General features: G+C 57.8%; 1 protein-coding gene across 5 annotated transcripts in view; it reads right to left on the bottom strand.

The window, feature by feature from the left end:
- GRM4 (glutamate metabotropic receptor 4) overlaps positions 1-14817 on the bottom strand; it is a 115775-nt gene extending 100958 nt beyond the window's left edge. For 4 of the 5 annotated variants that reach the window (XM_037844501.1, XM_037844503.1, XM_037844505.1 and 1 more), the window contains exons 1-2: positions 13426-13556; positions 2864-3770 (exon numbers count right to left, since the gene is read on the bottom strand). In XM_037844501.1, the coding sequence (XP_037700429.1) occupies positions 2864-3385 (522 nt within the window). In that variant the 5' untranslated portion in view covers positions 3386-3770; positions 13426-13556. Of the gene's footprint in view, positions 1-2863; positions 3771-13425; positions 13557-14572 lie in introns of those variants that run through there. The other variant, XM_037844502.1, reaches the window with a different exon arrangement.
- Between the last annotated feature and the right edge of the window lie 1602 nt (positions 14818-16419).

Here is a 16419-nt window from a genome sequence, read left to right as displayed (position 1 = left end):
GCCAGGCCTCCTTCCCATCCCACCCCCAGATGCTCTCCTTCACACTCTCCTTCCCGAGGCTCCCTCTCCTGACCTCCCTCCCCAAAGTTCAATCCTTTTGCCTGTGTAAATGGCTTTTAAGTTTCTCACACAGCCTCTCATTGCTATCAGTTTAATTATTGAGGAGCCCTCTTGTCGCCAGCCTGGAACATTAGTTGCTAAAAGGGACCCAGGGAAGGCAGACCACAGTCGTCTGTCTCACTCTGGCTCTCTCCTCAACCCCTACCTCCCACCCTCTCTTTGCTTTCCCAGCCTGCCCACTTCTGTCCCATCCCTTCTCCATAGCTCCCACACTTCTCTCCTCTCACTCTCTGCAGCCCGGGAGACTTCTGACCCCCTGCCCCAATCCAACTCCACCTCTCTGCGGTCTGAAAAGACTGAGGCCACGGGGCAGATGGGCAGAGGATAAGGCACACCTGAGAGCCCCCAGGCTGATAAGGCACCTCAGCCCCAAAAGCCCCAACCTTCCTGACACCCCCACCCCACCCCCGACCTTCCCAATCCTCATAGAAATCACAGTCCCCTGTCTGGAGCACCTGGTGCATCTCCCCCCAAAATACCCATGTTTCCAAGAACAGGCTTTAAGGCCTAACACTGTCAGTGAGCATTCTTTGCACTTTGCCGTGTGCCAAATGCAGGCCCTTCTCAGTGCCTCTGAGCCTCTCCTCCTCCCTATGAAGTGGGCTCCATGAGACTGGGGAAGGGGGGTGTGCAGGGACCCTCACTGACATCAAAGCCCCAAGGACCAGGCCAGGCTGTTTCACCCTCTTTTTAAAACACCCAGAGTCACAAAAGGTTTTTAATAAGATGCTCAGGTAAAGAGATGCAGCAGCCCCCCTGTGGTCTGGCCTTCTAGTGTCCTGGGGTCCTGTGCCCTTCCGTGACAGGCCGACAAGGAGTCCTGAGCTCGTCCCCTCTGCTGGCTGACCCAGGCCGCCTCACCTCCCAAGCCTGGGCCAGGCAGGCTCACGCGATGACTCAGCTGGCTCCAGGTTCTCCCAGCTCCTCCTCCCCTCTGGCTCTCCACTCCTCACTGCACAAGGGTGGGAGAATGGACTAGGGCACCCTTCTTAAAACATCATACAAGGAACCCTGGAAGTTGACCAGAAGTCAGCACAGTCCCCTGGGGCTTGTTCAAACTGTACAGAAAGGGCAAAATTTCCTTCAAGTCTCCTGCTTCATCTTAAAACTATGCAAACATTCGGCATCATTCATAATGCATCCATTTGTTTTAAAATTAAAATAGTGTTTTCAGCCCAATTATCAAGAAAAAACCCACTGCTCCAGGAAGAAGCCCCATATGTGAGGACCAGATGGACATGAGCCAGTGGACACTGGGGCCACGCATGGCCACCATGACCACGGGGCACAAACGCTCAGCAGTATGGGAAGCCCAAGGCCAGCACTCGCTAAGCTCCACCCCACCCAGGCGTGACAGGACAACTCTAGCCTCCTTCCCTTCCTGCCCCCCACCCATCTTCCTCTCCTTCCACTCCACCTTCCCACAATCCCTGCAGCCAACACACAGACCTTCCTCTTCATTCACCCCCTCTTCTACCCCAACCCCCAGTCGCCCCCAAGTACTGATGCTTGGTAGGAGTTGGGCTAATGAGTTCCAGAAAGGGCTCAGGAGAAGGCGTCCCAGTCTCAGTTCTTACCACCCTGCAGCCTCACCTAGTCCCACTCCCTAACTCTGCAGGCCAACAATCGGACACCAGGGCAAGGGAGGGACTTAACGGCTTCCTCTGGGCATCACTTCCTCTTCCCTCTCCCCATTCTCCATTCTCCCTCTCCCCCACTACACACACACACACACACACACACACACACACACACGCATACACACACACACACAAAGAGCAGGCTGGGGAGAGGAGTGGGCACATAATTATTGGTAAAATGCTTGTAATGTTTTTCTCCCTACCCAGTAGCTTTCAGTTGTTTTAGCAGCTTAGTGAAGCACTTGGCTCCAATTGAATTGCAAATCAGCAGCTCTTGCCCCAGGAAGAGAGGAAGGGAGGCAGCAAGGAGGGGGCAGGGAGGGATTCCAGGAAAAAAGGGAGAAAGGTGTTTGAGGAAGAAGAGCAGAAGGAAGGGAAGGAAATAAGAGGGAGAAGCTTGGTTGGGGGTGAAGGGCACCAGAAACAGGGACCACCTCCTCCCTCCAGCCCATTTTCCCATCCTTCTCTCTATTCTCTGCAGGTTCGGTAGCCCTGCACCCTATGCAAAAACTCAGGTCACATTTTCTAACTATAATCTTCGGGTGGTGTTTTCCTCAACTACCCAGAAGTAAAACACATCTTTCTTAGGAATTGCAACTATTTGAAAATAATGTCAAAAGAAAAGTTTTGCTGCTTCTCCCTGGCAATCTCCAATGTTCACATTCCCATTCCATCTATCTGTCTGCCTTTTTACCTGCCTGTCTACCTTTCTTTCTATATACTGATCTCTCTATCTTTTCATCTGTCAGTTTATTAATCTCCTCCCTCTGTTCTTCTCCAGCACTTCGTTTTCCCTTCTTGGTTCAGAATTCCCCGGAGAGGAAAGGAGGTGGTCGCAGAGCTCCCTGCAGCAGGTGCTCCTTCAGCACCACGGCCAGCACCACTCAGCTGGGTCCCTCCCCAACACCTTTGCTCTGCTGTGCTCCAGGCTCTGACCACAGGACAACAAACAGCAACCGAAGGACTGCCCCTAACTCACCCCCTGCCCTGGAGTCAGGAAGGAAAGGGGAAGAAGGAGCTGGTCAGGCCGAGAGCCCTGGGGTGGGAGGGCTGGGGCCACTGGTGGAAGAAACACCCCTGGGGCCAACCAGCTGGGCACTAACCTTGAAGAGGCGAAGGATGTTGGCCACCATAATGGAGACCGAGCTCCCTGAAGCACCGATGACACCCACCACGCGCTCAGGTTTGGTGATGATGGGCGGGCCACCGCTGCCACAACGGACCTCCGTGCCGTCCTTCTCGATGAGCGCCTGCACAAAGGTCAGCGACTGCTCGAGGGCATGGGTGTCCCTGGAGCAGGTGTCCAGGATGCGGGCGCCCAGCGTGATGTTGGGCAGCAGGTCCGGGTCATTGTTGATGCGGTCCAGAGCAAAGAGCATGGCCTCCAGCCGGTGGATGCCCTTCTCCTTCTTGAGCTCGCCGCAGGCCTTGCCCTCGGAGCCCCGGCCGTGCACGGGGAACAGGCCTCCTAGCGTGATATCCCCATCTATGCGGATGGAGTTCATGTGGGGGTGGCCTTTGGGTTTCCCCAGGGAGGAAGGCACCCAGGGGCCGTAGAGGCTGAGGAGCAGGCAAAGGGGCAGCTGGGCCCGCCACCAGCCACAGCCTCTCTTCCCGAGCATCATGGAAATCCCTAGAGACCCATGAACAGCAGGCCCCACTCCTAGCCCTGGCAGGCCCCTGGCTGCACGGCCGGGGCGAGCATGGGCAGAGCAGCCCCCACGTGTCTCTCCAGGGTGGCGCTAGCAGCAGGATGGCTGGGGATGGCCAACAGGGGAAACCATGCTCTCTCCCACCTCCTGCTCGTCTCTGGGGCAGTGCTCAGTTGCCTGCACGGTCTACGCCCACAGACCGTGGGGAGTGGCTGGAGTGGCAGCAAAGCTCTTGTCTCCGTCTTCACGTCCTGGAGGCCAGTTCTCGGTGGAGGACTGTGGCAAGAGAAGAGTATTCCTTGCTTGGCGTATCTTGGCATCAAGGAGAAAACAGCTCCAACCCTCTCCTCCTACCAACCTTAGAAGGGAGAGAAGGAGAGAAAAAGAGAATATCAAACAGGAGCCCAAAGAGGACATTAGCTATTCTGATCTCTCATCAGGAGCCTGAGAGAGGGAAATGCTGGAGGTTATCGCCAAAGACCACAAATCTCCTGAACTTGCCTTCCTCCCGGCCGCTGCTCAACTCCGATTTAAACGGGAGAGCTTAGGCAGAAATTAGGTCATGTTTGAAGACTTCTTACAGTCTATACCCACTCCATCAGAAGCCCAGGAATCTTCCTAGGGAACAGCCTTGAGCTGGCAGGGGAGAAAAAGGGGCCTTCCTCCCTGCCCACCCCCACAAAGGAGTAGCAAGAAACTAGTTCCACTGAGCCCTTCCCTGAGGCACAGTGTTACAAACCCATTTCAGAGATGATAAAAACTGAGGCCCAGAGCAAGAAAGCATTTTGCCCAAGCCACACACAGAGCGAGCAGCAGAATTCCAACTAGAACCCAGGTTTCACAGCTCCCAGCCCTGGGTCACAGACACGTCTTCGGGGATTCAGAGAAGGCAAACCAGGCCCTCTTGATAAGAAATCAGCTGGGCCTGTGGCGCCCCCACATAAGCCCGGGCTGGGGTCTGCTCACTCGAAAAGCCCACAGAGTAGAAGTTTCACATTTCCACCCCAGCTGCCAACCAACCCAGGCAGAGGGAGTAGATCTAGCATCTTCTAATCAAGAAGAAAGTCTCCTGCTCTCTTGCTGGTCCTCCCTCCCTCTCCCTCTTTCTGACTTTCTTTATGTCTCAATTTCTCTCTTGCTTTTTCTCTCTCCCTCCACTTCCTCTCTCTGAGACTGGGGCTCAGGTTACGGCTTTGAGCTCCTGCACATTATAATGATCATCATCATTATTATTGTTATTGTGATTAAATATTTATTTGCAATGGTAGAGGAGAGAACACCAGCTCTTCCTCATTGTCACTGCTAATTTGGGCTAATTTCCCCTGAGGGCTCCTTCCCTCACCCCAGCCTCCCTGTTCCAAGCCAGCAGTCTCTTTCCCCTCAATTTAGGAGGCCACAGGAAGAAGGGCTGGAAGTTGAGTCAGGGCTTGGCTGGGGAGGCTGACCCCAAAGCCCCCTTCCCATGGGTCTATCAAATAAAGGCCAGCAAGTCATTAGCCCCTTCTGTGCCTCAGTTTCCCCAGCCAGTTGGAAAGTGGACTTGTGTTAGGATTAAGAGGTCTCCCTGGAGGCCAAGCGGTAGTCTCAGAGCCCCTCCTCCCCACATGTAATTCCCACCCCGCAGAGGCCCTGACTGTCCCTGGACACCAGTCCTGGGGGAGGAGAGGGAAGGAGAGGGTGCAGCACCGCAGAGTCCAGCCTGGGCTCCTGGGCTTCTCTGGCATGCATCTTCTGGACCTATACCTCACATCTCACCCACCGCATCAAAATGCTCCCTTCCCCCTTAGCTCCTCAGAGGCCAAAAATATGGCTACTAATTCTGCAGGTAGCCCCATTCTGCAGGTGAACAGTAGCTCAGAGACATCACATAACTCTCCCAAAGTCACACAGCAAGTCACAGTGGGTCTAGGACTTGAAGCTGGCACCAGTCATACTCACCAAGGACAATAAGGAACATTTATGGAGCCTGTGGTGGCCCCAAGGGAGCTGTCGAGGAAAGTTTTTTGCCAGGGGAGGTCACTGGATCACCTCTGAAATCAGAATCCAGTGATTCAGGGGGACAGTGCCAGGGCCAGTGCTTTGGGGAAAGCTTTAAGGGGATGGGTGGTGTTCACCGGTTTGGAACTCACACCTTCATGTAAATGAGTTTATCAGCTCTCTCTCCCGGATGGCTGAGGGGAATGAGGGGATGCGGGGTTCCAGTTGTGGATGCCAGTACCAGGCAATGTAGGAAAAAAACAGGGAAGCCACAGGCAGGGCCCAGCAGAGTCACAGCCCTGCCTTATCCCCTCCCTAGTCCTCAGTTTCAGAATCTGTAAAATGGATGTGTTGGAGTTGGAGTAAAATCAAGTCTAGGGCCATACTGTCCCTGCAGGGGCATTTGGAAATGCTTGGGGGCATTTTCAGTTGTTGCAGTGATGGAGAGGGAGCCACCTACTAGCCTGTGTCCAGGCTGGGCTCAAGGATGCTGACCGGTGGGTGGGACACATGCACATTGGAGCACTTCCTTCTCCAAATGCCCCCACGTGTCCACTGAGAAACAGCAGCAAACAACAGCATATTACCATGTGCCGGGCACAATTCTGAGTGCTTTGCTTACACCTTCTCCTGTCATCTATCCCCATCTCACAGATTTGGAAGCTGAGGCTCAGAGCGCAGAAGTGGTGATAACCCAGGGACATGCAGCCTGTCCACCGTGCCCCCAGCCATGCCACTGTGTGGGACCAGCGGAGCCCTCAGGCCCTGCCCAGTTCTAGTGTCCTGTGAGTTCATGATTGCTTTCCATGAATTTCAAATGGTTTCATTTTTGGCATTGTGACAGGCTGTGCACCAAAGCTACGGCAGGGCAGATTCGGGCTGGGAGACCAAGGTGCAGCAGCTTCTGATAGTCTGGCCCTGCTCAGACTTCCACAACCATCCTGGGGACTCAACACTGGCTTTTCCTTGAGGCCCCAGGACGTTTGAGCTGAGCATGAGAACAGACGCCACATGGAGAAGGAGGCCTCAGCAAGGAGATAGGCCAAAACCCGCAGGATTGGAAGAGAGCCCCAAGGACCCCGGCCCTGCCCCAGCTGCTCAGAATCCCTACAAGGCCTCCCCCTGTCCGTCGCCCACCCAGACTGAGTCCCAGCCCCAGCCACAGCGGGTCCTCCACCACCCCTCAGTGCTGCCGGGCCTGCCTTTTCAGAGCTTCTCTAAAGAGCTGGCAAACCGCCGCCTCTTTTAGCTCCTCTCTTGCCTTTGATCGTATAATGGGAACAAGGAAAAGTAAAAATACCCAGTGAGTGAAAGGAGCCACCGGGAGCAGGGGCTGGGGGTGGGGTGGAAGGGGAAGCGCCACAGATCTCCCCTGCCCCCACGGCCTGCCTCCATCTGCAGGGGCAGGAAGGGTTGCTGGGGTAGAGGGGACACGGCAAATTCCACAACAGCCCGGAAAGCTCAAACCTGGGAGAGCTGGGGGGGGAGCCAGGTGCAATCACCAGGATTGCTGCAGTTTCAGCCCGTGTGCCCACCCAGCCTTCCCTTCCCTACCCCCTCTCCTCTGACTGCTCTATCCCCTCCACTCCTGTCTCTGCCTTTCTCCTCTCCTCTGGCCCCTGCTGGAATCTGTGGCTCAAGGAGAGGACAGAGCTAGAGCTAGGCAGGGAGGGATGAGGAGTTGAGGGGAGGGGGCTCCATCATCTCACACAGCAAAAGTTCATCGGCCAACACCGTTTTCCAGAACATTCTCTTCAGAGAACAGGGGTCCAGCAAGTTGGCAGGTTACCCCTCTCCCCCCAGCCCAGCCACTCCTGTCAACCCGGAGATGGGGCCTGCATCTGTGGGAGGTGGGGGATCCCCACCCAGCCCAGCTGGGGTCTCTGCAATATCTGAGGACCGACATGGACAGACTCCCCGAACCTGCCTCTCTGACCCAGTCAGAGCCTGAACAAACAGGAGTCTCCTTGCTCTTCAAGTCTTGAACTTAAACTCCTCCCCTCGGCAACCAGGGTCTGTGCCAGAAAGAGCCACAAGCCACAGAACAACAACCAAATCTGAAGAGAGCCACCATGATTTATGAAACCACAATTACTTTTTACTGAGCTTCTTTTCATTCCTCCCCCAAAACTGAGGAAATAGGACAAAAGCTAAACACCAAAATAGAGGGCAGAGTCAGATGGGAGGACCCAGTACTTGGCTCCCAAGGGGTCGTGGCGGTGAGAGCGGACCGTGCTGGCTTTCGGCCCTGTGGGTTAGTCCCTGCAGGGGAGAGGCTTGGGAACTTTCCCAGCCCCTCAGGGCTCTGCAAGGAGAGCCAGGCCCAGAGAGTGAGGTGCCTGCCCGGGACCCCGCAGCAGCCTGGACACAGCCCCCGCCCAGGGCTGCCTCCAGCCCCCCTCTGCCTTCCTTGAGTCGTGCCTCCCCCATCCCCTCCCCGGAAGCCGCCCCTCTCTTTTCCATATTCCCCTCCAACAGTTATTTCCTTGTTATTCACCTATTCACCTTTGCCTCCGCTGGGCCCAACCCATCCCAGGTGCTCAAAACTGCTCAGGGGAATTGTGAATGGATGGGCAGAGTCTGTTGTGACTCCCCTGAGCTGTTTAGTTGCCTCATTGCCTCCATCTCCCACCTCCACAGAAGGGAGGAAAAAGCAGCTCCCCTCCCCAAAGTGGAATGTGAGGGAGAAACTGAGGCCTCTTTCCACCCTTCCTACAGGACCCCCATGCCCAAGGGAGCAGACGGGACTTACCTGAGCCAGGGTGGGTCTGGGGTGCTGGGCTGTAGGCCCACCCCTGTGCACCCTCCCTCCCATGCCCACTGGCTGGGCAGACAGAAGTGGGGATTGTTGGAGAGGCCCAGTCTCCCTGCAATGGCCAAGGCCCAGCCCAGGTAGCCGGTCACCAGAAGCTTCACTCCATCACAGCTGCACCAGTGACAAAGCCCAGATTCACCTCCACCTGGATGACTCCTGGTCCAGGGGGAAAGGGGGATGACTGGTGCCCTCAAATCCTAGCAACACAACCATCTCTCCACCTGGACAACAACATGAGGGGATGGTCTTGATATCTCTGTATCCTGGCCAAGCGCAGCACCCAGCTCACTCCATCAGCAATTTGTTGAATGAGCACGTGATGTGCAAGTGAATGAGGGAAGAGAATGATTACTAGGCTCTTCTCCCCCAGGTAACCTATTTCTGTATGAATAGGACCCTTCTGCAGACAACTCTTTAACCCTCAGGGATGATTCTAGAGGTGGAATTTGGGGTACAGTTTCAGGCAGGTAAAATAAGGATTGGAGTATGAGGTGCATCCTGGAACCTTCAACTCACCCAGGCTGGCAGGGGCTCATTCCATCTACAGATGCCTGCAGGCATCACCCTACTTGGGCCACGTTCTAGGAGCAAGGTGGAGAGCATGGTGGGGATCTCGCCCCCATCTTCCCCTCCCCTCTCCTTCCTACTGAGCTGCTCTAACTCACCAGCCTGGATCCAGACCCCACTTCACAGGCCATCCCCTCCCTGTTCCACCAAAATGAGGCCCTGATTCAGAGATGGTTGGTTCTATACTGGGCAAGTGGTGGGCACTACAGAAGTATGTGTGGAAGGAAAAGAAGAGAAGGAAGGAGGAAGAGAGGGAGGGAGGAAGTATTTCCTTAGATTAATCACAATGGAAATTCAGTGAATGAAAACTTTAAATCGATTGCCCCTGTCTCTCCCCACCCTGTGATTCCCTCCAGGCTCCTTCCTGGGAAGCTCACAGTACAAGAGGCAGCTCAGCTCCTCCTCCTCCAAGAAGCCTCTCTGGGTTGTTCCAATCCCCCAGTATCTCCTTCCTCTGCAGCTAATCCCACAAATCCTCCGGAAGTCTTGTGTATTGTTATTTGACACCACTGTGCTTGTACAGAATTCTTAAGACAGTCCTGCTGTGCAGCCAACCATGGAGTTCAACCCCTTCTGAACGAACATTCAGTCACTCAACAAACATGTGCTGACCACCCACTGTGTGCCAGGTCCTGCTCTGGGCACTGGGGACACTGCTGGGAATGAGACAGACACAAATGCCTGCGCTGTGGGGCCAACATTCCAGGGGAGTGCGTAAGGGAGACAATAAATACATGAACACACAGACACGTGGTCCTTGAGGGAGCTGAGGGGCTATGAAGAAAAATAAGTCAGGGTAAGAGGATAGGGAGGGCCTGAAGGGACTTTTTTAGGCAGGGCAGGCTTCCCTGTGGAGGCCTCATTTGAGTGGAGATTAGACAAAGTGCAGACATGAGCCATGGAGATATCTAGGAGAAGAATATCCCAGGCAGGGAGAACAGCAAGTGCAAAGGCCCTGAGGCGGGCATGTGCTTAGCATTCATCGTTCAAGGAACAGCAAGAGGCCAGAATGACCGGAGAGCCGGAGGGAGGGGGCGCGGCCAGAGATGAGGTCAGAGAGCACACCACACCGGGGGGTACAAGATCAGCATGACCTTGTGGACCACAGTGTGGATGGTGGAATTTACTGCGAGAGAAATGGGGGGCCCTTGAAGGGCTTTGAGCACAGACACAGGCAGAGACGCACAGCTTGAGAGACCTGAGGCCCAGAGGAGCAGCCACCTGCAGAGGCCACAGCAGCAGCTCACACCAATTGGGGTGTGGTGGGGGGGTGGGGGGGAGGCAAGCGCATCTCATCCACCTCCAGTGCCAGGAAATGCCCAGCCCTGACCTTCCTCCTCTCCCAGAGCCAGGGGCCAGCACCAAGCTCTATGCCTGCCCCAGGCCTCTCCTTCCCACCCCTCTCCCTTCTCCCAGCTGACCCCATCCCCACCTGCTACCACCATCCCTAGTTTTCCGGCACAAGACCCAAGTGGGCAGTATCTCTTTTGCAGATGTTGCTATTGTGGGCATCGTCACTAATGCGGCTTCATCCTCTCTCCTCCTTCTTCCTGTCTCCCCTGCCTTAAATCTGAGCTCCCCCAAACCCAGCACTACCCTTGAAAGCTGGGACTCACTGGCCTAGCCTGATCAATGTCCACTCTTGCGTGGCCGTGAACGTAACCATAAAATCTTGCGTGGCTGCGAACGTAACCACGGTTGTCTATGAGGCTCCAGGCTTAGGCCACGCTGAGGTCAGGTCCAGAGAAGGGGCAGTGACAGCTGAGAAGCAATCTCCCACCAAGGCCTAAGAATCCAGGCAGGGTCCCCAGTTTTTATTTCTATATTTAAACCTAAAAACAAGCCTACAGCAATGACAGTGTTTTTACGAGAAGTCACAACGCCAACAAGAAAACAGGTCCAGGGCCTGGTTTTGGTCACACCAAGGAGGGAGGGTTGGCCGGGAGGGCTGAGTGTGGGGCGGGACCCAGGCTGCCTGGTCCCGATGTGGCCCAGCCTGGGACGGGCCGGCTGAGCTCTCCTGGGATGATGGGTGGTCTGTGCCTTCTCCAGGAGAACCCAGAGGCTCCACCAGACACCATCGCCTGTTCATCGGTGTGGCTCGGTCCCGAAATGGCACAGGCTGTCCCTCCGGGCTGGCATTTCCAATGACGGCAGATAATATCCACCTTAACTGAATGGGGGCCAGATAATGTCATTATTCACAGTGTTCCCCAATTTATTTAATATACATGTGTACACATACATTTATGCCTCACTGCTGCCGCGAGATTGCTAAACTGTGAGGTTAATAATAAAACATTTCAACAGGAATCATCAGCTTTAATTTAAAGGGTGATTTTTACTATCCTTGTGGTGCTCATTTTCCCAGGAGCCGAGAGAAGCAGTGACAGGCTGGAGCAGCCTCTCTTGGACCTGTGGGCTAGGACAGCCGTGGGCTGGCTACTTGCTGGGAAACTTCATCTCTTTCTAAGCAAGTTCTGTTTATACCTCCCTTTTGGTAGCAGGCTCAGGCAGGGACAGAGAAGCAGAGGGCACAGAGGAACCGAGGCAGAAGTCCCCAAGGCTTGTGACCTGGGGACGGGCAGGGAGAAGGAAGCTGGTTGGGAAAGCAGAGCTACAAGCCTCAGGCTGGCTGGGAGGCAGCAGGGAGAGGGTGGGAGAGAGGACAGAGGGAGGCCGAGAGGCAGAGCACAGAGCAGAGAGAGAGGAGAGAAACAGCTCGCGAGAGCACAAGAAAAGGCGGCCTGCACTCTGCAAGGGCCAAAGGCAGCGAAATCTCTAAATTAATTTTTGATAGTCCCCTGCAAACTAGGGCAGAGTTGACATGCACAAAAACAAGCCCTCCCCACTACTTCCAGGAGCCAAAACCAGGCTGGGTGGGAGCCAGGGGAAACTGGAGTCCACTGCTCCAGGCCTGGCTGCCCACCAGGGAAGCCTCTCGGCCTCCTGGACAGTTGGCAGCTCTTCTGCCAGCCCCAGTGAGCAGAGCCGGGGCCCAGATGCCAGCCTCCCCCATGTCTTCTCCGGGCGGCAAAGGCAGCTGCCACTCTGCAGAAGCGAGATAACCTCCGAGCCAGCAGCCAGCGAGCCCAGCTGCCCAGGCTGCCAGCAGGGCCTGCCCACTGGAAAGTTGGGTTCTAGGCTGCGCAGAGGAGGACAACAGGGGTGGGTACATGTCTTGGGGTGGGTGGTAATTAGGGGCTGCCGGCTCCAGGCTTGTCTAGGAGGAGAGGACACGTCTATTAGCTGTAATTATAAAGCTCAGAAGCCAGTGGGTCCTGGTCCCGTCTTTTCCAGCCAGCTGCCTCCTGCAGCAGGGTGGGCACGAATGGGGTCGAGCAGCCAGCAGGCTGCTCTGGGGACCCCGCAGGAAGGGGGTGGGGGCTGCAGAGCCCTCCCAGGCCAGGGTCCAGCCCCCTTGGCCCTTTCGGTTAGCAAACTGCTCACTCAGACTCTCGCCTCCTCACCGGCTCACCTACCTTGGGCTGCCTGCCGCTGTGCGAGGCGCTCCCTCCCGGAAACGTCACGCCTCCAACAGAACGAAGCCCCAGACGCAGGTCGGGAGGGGAGGGACGGGGGAGGGAGGGAGGGAGGAGCGGCCTACGCGAGGCCACTGAGGCCCAGAAAGCAGCTCAACTCCTGACGTGCTCCCGCCTGCCCTCAACCTGCTCAGGACCTATTCTATGTGACTGTGCTGCGTGTCCCCTGCTCCAGTCGCCTCTCCTGAAAATTCACCATCACTAATGCCATCTTCCTCTCTGGGTCTCACTTAAATACAAGTGCCCCCGGGAAGGGGGGGGGGGCATGAAGTGACTAAGACCTCAGTGGGAGATAACTTTTCAGATATTTTTGTACCAGAAAGGTGTAAGGTGTTGATAGACAGGGGGAGGCTTATAGCTAAAAGGACAAAAGTTGGGGGGGTGGGAGGGGAACAGCGGTTCCACCCAGGCCTAATCAGAGGCTCGGGGCACTGTTCTCTAAGGCCCCCCGCCCCCGCCCCACCCCAAGGATAAGACTCTGGCGGAAGGCTGGGAAACTTTCCGGGAAACAGGCTATGGCTCCCACCCTCCGCCCTAGCCAGGCCCTCTTCACCGGCCCTCTTCACTAGCTCCCAGGGTCTGCCCAGGAAAAATGACAAGCCCCCTAACCCGTGGTGACCACACCCAAGAGTTGCCAGCTCCTCTGCGGGAACTCTCCCTGCCACGTCAGGAAAGGCTCTTGCAAAGTCCTCACCTCTTCTTAGAAGCTCTCCAGCCACCTAGGTCCTGAGGTTTCTGACGGTCCTGCTCGCAGCCCCCAAGCCCGAGCCCCCCTCACCCCCATGTGATGGAGCAAGCCGAGGACCCATGGGGGTGGGGGAAAGGGTTAGAACATTATTCATTCTTTGCTTCCACCATGGGCTGGCCACTGTGGGGGTCTGAAGCTGAGCCCTGCAGAGTGGCAGGCTGTGGGACTAGGGTGCCCAGCATGGAGAATGTTAGAGCATTGCCTGCCCGGCCTGCTGGAGCCCCCACTCCCACCCCAGAAATGGGGGACAGTAAGGGCTATGCTGGGGCCACACAAACATTGCATCCCCCTGCTTTCCCCTCAAACACCGCCCCCAGCCCTGTATCAGCTCAGACCACGCTGATAGAGGGACAGACAGACTAACCCGTTCCGACGGACACGTGGCTTCAGTGACCCAGCTAGTCAAGCCCGGCTCGGTCGGTGTCCCGCAAAGCCAGCTTTCTCCGGCGCCAGAGGTAGGAATGGTGACGAGGGGGGCGAAAGAAGCTAGGCACCTCCTCCAAAAAGGACCGAAAGTCTGAGAGCGGGGTGGGGTGGGGGTGGGTAGGGGGAGTTGTTACTTGTGGCCTGGGGGCAGGGGGCGCTCGTACGTCCGGGCCTCAGGACTCCCTGCCGCCGCCAGTGCCGCCCGATCTCTGCACAAACAGCTTCAGTCCGCCCCGGTGCGGGGGCGCTTCCAGCAATCGCGGCCTCCACCTCCCTGCCCCGCCTCTACGCGGGGAGGGGGAGCCTCCAGCCCGCCGGTGCCGGGGAAGCCCGACCCCGGAGTGGGGACCACCCCCCAATACACATACACACACACATGCATCTCTCTCTCTCTCTCTCTCTCTCTCTCTACACACACACACACACACACACACACACACGGCCCGTCCGCCCTCCCGGCGGCCTCGCGGGGACGCGGGATCATCAGAGTCCCAGGGAGAGTCGGTTCCGAGTGTCCGGAGAGAACATGACCCTGAGGTCCCGGAGCCGCGGGGAGACCTCAGACCCCGCGGCGCCGCCCCAACCCACCGCGGCAAGCGGACGCTCGGCTCCGGCCGGTGGCAAAGCTCCGGGGAAAGGAGCCGAGGCGCGCGAGGCTGGCGCTGCCCCCCGGTCGAGAGAGAGCGAATAATGCCCCGGCGCCCCCGCCTGCCCTGCCTCTCCGCAGAGGGGGCGCGCTAATGCTTCCGCCCCCACCTGAGAGCTGGCACGAACCCCCCATCTGACATAACCCCCATAAACCCAGAGACACCATCCCACAGGCCCGCAAAAAAATACCGCTCCCCAATTCCCTCTCTCCGGGATATCCGGAAAGTCGGCCCTAGCCCCGAGGAGAGACCCTCTCGCTCTGGTCCCGCGCCCCCGGGCCTCAAGGGCTCCAGTCCACCGGCCCTCTTCAGAGCAGCCTGGAGCGCGGGAGCTCTCCAGAAGCCACCTCCCTGACACCCGGTGTCCCCGCCGCAGCCCGCGCCCCAAAGGCCGGAGGGCACACGGTCCTCTCTACCCGCCCGCGGGCCACAACTCACCGCGCGCCGGCGAGGTCTGAACCGCGGCGAGGGGTCCACTGTGCGCCCTCCAGCCCTGCGGGCGCAGGGAGGCGGCGGCCGGTGGCCCGGACGCTCGGTTCTCGCGGTGCCCAGAGCCGGGGCCGTGGCGAGCCGCGCCGACGCTGAGGACCTAGCCGCGCGCGGAACCGCCGCGAGTCGGGGACGCAGCGCGGATAAGCTGGCGGCCGCCCGGCCCGAGCCGCCACCAAGCGCGCAGCATTCGGCACCTGCTCCCTGCTGCTTTTTAGAGAGCGAGCAAGCGAGCTGGGGAACGGCGGCAAGTCCTGCTCCGGCCGCCGCGGAGCCGGGCGTCCGAGCCGGAGGAAGCGGGCGAGGCGGCTCGGGGGAGCAGGGTCCGGCCGAGGGTTCTGGGCTGGGAAGGGAGCGGAGCGGGAGCCGACGAGCGAGCGCAGCCGGTTGAGGTGAGGGCGCCCAGCGGCGCCGCAGCAGCGGCAGCAGCAGCAGGAACGAAAAAAAATGAGAGCGAGCGAGAGAGCGCGCAGGAGAGCGAGCTAGAGAGGGAGCAAGAGACGGGGAGAGCTAGGAAGACGCGGAGAGGGGAGGCTGAGGGAGGGGCGGGAACGCCGGGGAGCACGAGGGCGCGAGGGGGCAGCAGCAGCTAGGCCCGGGCGCCCACCGCCGCTGCAGCACCCGAGGAGGCGCGAGCCTAGCTCGGCAACTTTGCGCTGCAAGTGCCAACCGAGAGCGTGGCGCTTCCGCCGGCCTTTTAAAGCGAGAGCCCCTGGGAGCCCATCCCCACCCCCACCTAAGAAAGGCCGGGGCTCCGGAAGCTTCCCGTCGCCCCTCCACACACCCACAGTGGTCTGCGACCCTCCCACCGCGCTCCACCTGGGCCCTCTCCCGGAAGCCCCCTTTGCCCGTCTGTGCTCGTGCCAGCTCACCAACACAGACGAGGTAACAGGGACCCCTCCTGACTCCAGAAGTCGGGGGTCAGGGAACACAGCCTCCATACACACACCCTGAGAAGTACAGCCAAGCAAAGGGGCGTGCTACTCCCCATCTCTGTGTGTCCCTAAAACCCTCACCCGGCAGAGCCGCTTCTCATACATCCACGCACACATGGCAGATGCCCCTATGTGGCACATTCATTGTACACCCCACTGCTCCTGGTTCAAGCTTAGATCCAGGGGGGAAACTGAGGCCCAGTGAAGTAATTCCACTTGCCCCAGGACAGACACCCTAAGGCATTTCCCCTGAGCCCAACTACCACCACAGAACCCCACCAGGTTAGGGATACAGGTTAGGGAGCTCTCTGGTCTCCCTCCAGTACCCATTTGCAAAATGTAACAGGTGGCCTGGCCTGCAGACTGGGGTGAGCCTCGGGAAGAATCCCTCAGCCAGGGAGAAGCTGGAGCCTCGACTCTCCTTCCCAAGGGGCGCCAGAAATCCCAGGGGAGGGTTGGCGTTTAGAGGCAGGGAGGGGAAGAAGAGAGGGAGGGAGCCATACAGCCCTCTTAGGATTGCAAGAGCATCTCGTCCCAGACTGTAGAAGTTGCTTCAATTAGGGCTGTGACGCGCAACTGTCCTTGTCCCAGGGAGGGTGCACAGTGCAGTGCCAAGGAGTTGGGGGGGGAGAGGGTAGCTGGCAGCAGAGCTGGAGAGCTGGCCAGAGGCCTCCCTCCACATGGGTGTCTTGGTCCTCCTGACTGAACCTCAGAGTGCCACTGTTCTCAACTGTGCCCAGGACTGGGGGGACTTAGTCCCCTTCCCCACAACCTGACCCCCCAGGGATATCTATAGAGTCTGGGGTCTGACACACCCCCTCCACTGGTCTGCTCTCCCAACCTCCATGCCATTCATCAAAT

This window comes from Choloepus didactylus, chromosome 7 (genome assembly GCF_015220235.1).
Source record: "Choloepus didactylus isolate mChoDid1 chromosome 7, mChoDid1.pri, whole genome shotgun sequence".
NCBI classification, from domain to species: Eukaryota; Metazoa; Chordata; class Mammalia; order Pilosa; family Megalonychidae; genus Choloepus; species Choloepus didactylus.
This window is presented reverse-complemented; position numbering and strand designations above follow the sequence as displayed.